General features: G+C 29.5%; 1 protein-coding gene across 1 annotated transcript in view; it reads left to right on the forward strand.

Moving 5' to 3' along the window:
- The window catches only part of LOC111696884 (ubiquitin-conjugating enzyme E2 S), a 6,372-nt gene extending 5,852 nt beyond the window's left edge, over positions 1–520 (forward strand). The window contains exon 6 of the mRNA XM_023466657.1: positions 275–520. Coding sequence (XP_023322425.1) covers positions 275–377 — 103 coding nt within the window. The 3' untranslated portion in view covers positions 378–520. The remainder of the gene's footprint in view (positions 1–274) is intronic.
- Positions 521–2,423: the final 1,903 nt, after the last annotated feature.

The following is a 2,423-nucleotide window of genomic DNA, read 5'->3' on the forward strand; positions in this document are numbered from 1 at the left end:
AGATATACATGCTAGACCATCCAAATCCTCTTGTAGAAGAACAATTATAGCTTCGAAGGGTACTTTTGAAAATCGAACATGCAACTCTTTAAATCAATATTGACGTCGAATGTCTATTTGACATTTAACTATGCAATTATAGTCAGTTGACAGTGAGTTGTTATTAATAATGTCGTCATCAACTCAATTCAACTATTTTTTATAATTAATAATAATGGGGCGATCATTCTCCCGATGACAAGAAGAGTTCTGATTTAGCAATATTTTTCTCCAGGAAACGAGGAGACCTGAGTGAACCTTCCTCTGAGACTGATAAGAAGGAAAAGAAGGGAAAACTGATGACGAAGGATAAAAAGAGAACCCTCAAACGTTTGTAACTAAATATATTTCAGTTTTTTTTTATACTTTTTATGTCTAGTACAAATGTTCGTGGCTACAAAGGAAATGATTTTTTCCCCCTTTTCAAATCTAGAATCTAGTTTCTGATTTTAGAATCTGTTAATTGTGAATTTATGATCTTCCATGCTTTTTCTTTCAGCCAGTTTAACGCTTATTTCTTTGGTCTTACGTCAAAAACGTAAAACATAAGAAAGTTGGCTTTGATCTTTTGTATTTGATAAAATTAGTTTTAAGATGGATTTGTAAAACCCATCTAAAATAATTTTAATTCTTTTTTCGGCTAGTTCTTTGACAAGTATTTGTGTTCATTTTAGTTCATTGTGTACATTTTAGTGTTTTAATTATTTTATTCTTCAAGGGACTCTAAAGGAAAAATAAAAGGGGAAACCTGAGAATCTCAGGCTTTGAACGAAACATTTCAGATATCTATCTGTTGTTCCTGTCTCGAGAAATCGATATAAAACTCTGTCAAAATCATACGAAAATCTATATATATGAAATTTTGTATAAAAGTAGTAGGTTTAAACAGATCATATCCCACAGAAACCTGAGAATATCAGGCTTGCTCCCATTATATTTTTTTTGCATTTTAATAGATATAATTGATAATATTATTTATAAGTCCGTATTACGTCTCAAGAACTCCCGCCAATGCCAGTGCAGTATACTGGTCACGTGATACAGGCGGAAATCACGTGACCAGTATACTGCTCTGCCATTGGCTGGTGACGTCATACGGACTATATGTAATATAATTTTATCAATTAAATCTATTATAAATGCAAAATGAAAATTAAATAATTATAACAGGAGCAAACCTGAGATTCTCAGGTTTCTGTGGGATATCGTCGTTTTCAGATTGGTTTCGTATTTGTGGAATATGATCTTTTTCTTACTACAACTTTTATACAAAATTGCATATATGTATATGAATTTTCGTATAAAGGAATGGAGTCTTTGTCACAAACTCCAATTTTTTAAATACTTTAACTTTGTTACCTAATGGTGTAAATATTCGATATTTCAAACTTAAAATATTTTATCTAACAGAATTCATAGTTTGAAACATCTTAGATCTACGATATTGGGTTTCAAAGATATAGGCCATTAACAAATCAGAGGTTGTATCAAAGACTCAATTCCTTTGACACAGTTTAATATCAATTTCTCGAGACAGAAACATCAGATAGATGTCTTAATGTATCGTTAAACGCCTGAGATTCTCAGGTTTCATCCTAAACCACCTTTCATTTTTCCTTTACAGTCCCTTTAAAAAAGTGACTTGATGGTATTTCATAAATGTTAAAAAACAAAAATGATATGATTAGATATAAAATAATTGTAAAACGAATCTACGTCATATTCTTATACCTCCTTTAAAATCCTATAGAAAATAATCCAGCAATACTGGTTGATCTATAATAGTAGGCTATTCTTTTCAATCAACACCACCTAGGTTTGGTAAAATATGTGACGTAACACTTCATGTGAAGAACTTATATTACTGGTCTTAAATCCATTTTTACGGGATAATAAAGTAAAATTTTACACCTAAATCATTTTTTTATTCTTTCCAATAGATCGACTTAATTAGGCGAGCTGTTTACATCTGTATTAATTCATACACACTGAATACTTGGTACAAACTCTAACTTTTTAATTCTTTTTTTACTGTAGAAAGAAAAGGATTTTATCCATTTCTTAGTTTTGCGTCTGTTCATTTTAAAAAAGAATTTAAAAAAATGAATAATTCTAATTTTTATAATTTTAACTTAAAAATCAGAATTTATCTGTAATGTCATCTTTCTCATACACCATTAGTTACGTACTTTTACATTTAATATACTGTACTGTAGGTGTTTACTTTACTGTGTTTGATTGAAATACTATGTTTTGTTTAATTTATGACTTCTTAAAAATAAAACTTAATGATTCTTTGATAAAAAATTTTTTTTGACCAAATATAACGAGTAGCTCTCTTTGTTTAGTACATGTTTGACACTGTACATAATTGTACATATTTC

Source organism: Eurytemora carolleeae, unplaced genomic scaffold (genome assembly GCF_000591075.1).
Source record: "Eurytemora carolleeae unplaced genomic scaffold, Eaff_2.0 scaffold186, whole genome shotgun sequence".
NCBI lineage: Eukaryota > Metazoa > Arthropoda > Copepoda > Calanoida > Temoridae > Eurytemora > Eurytemora carolleeae.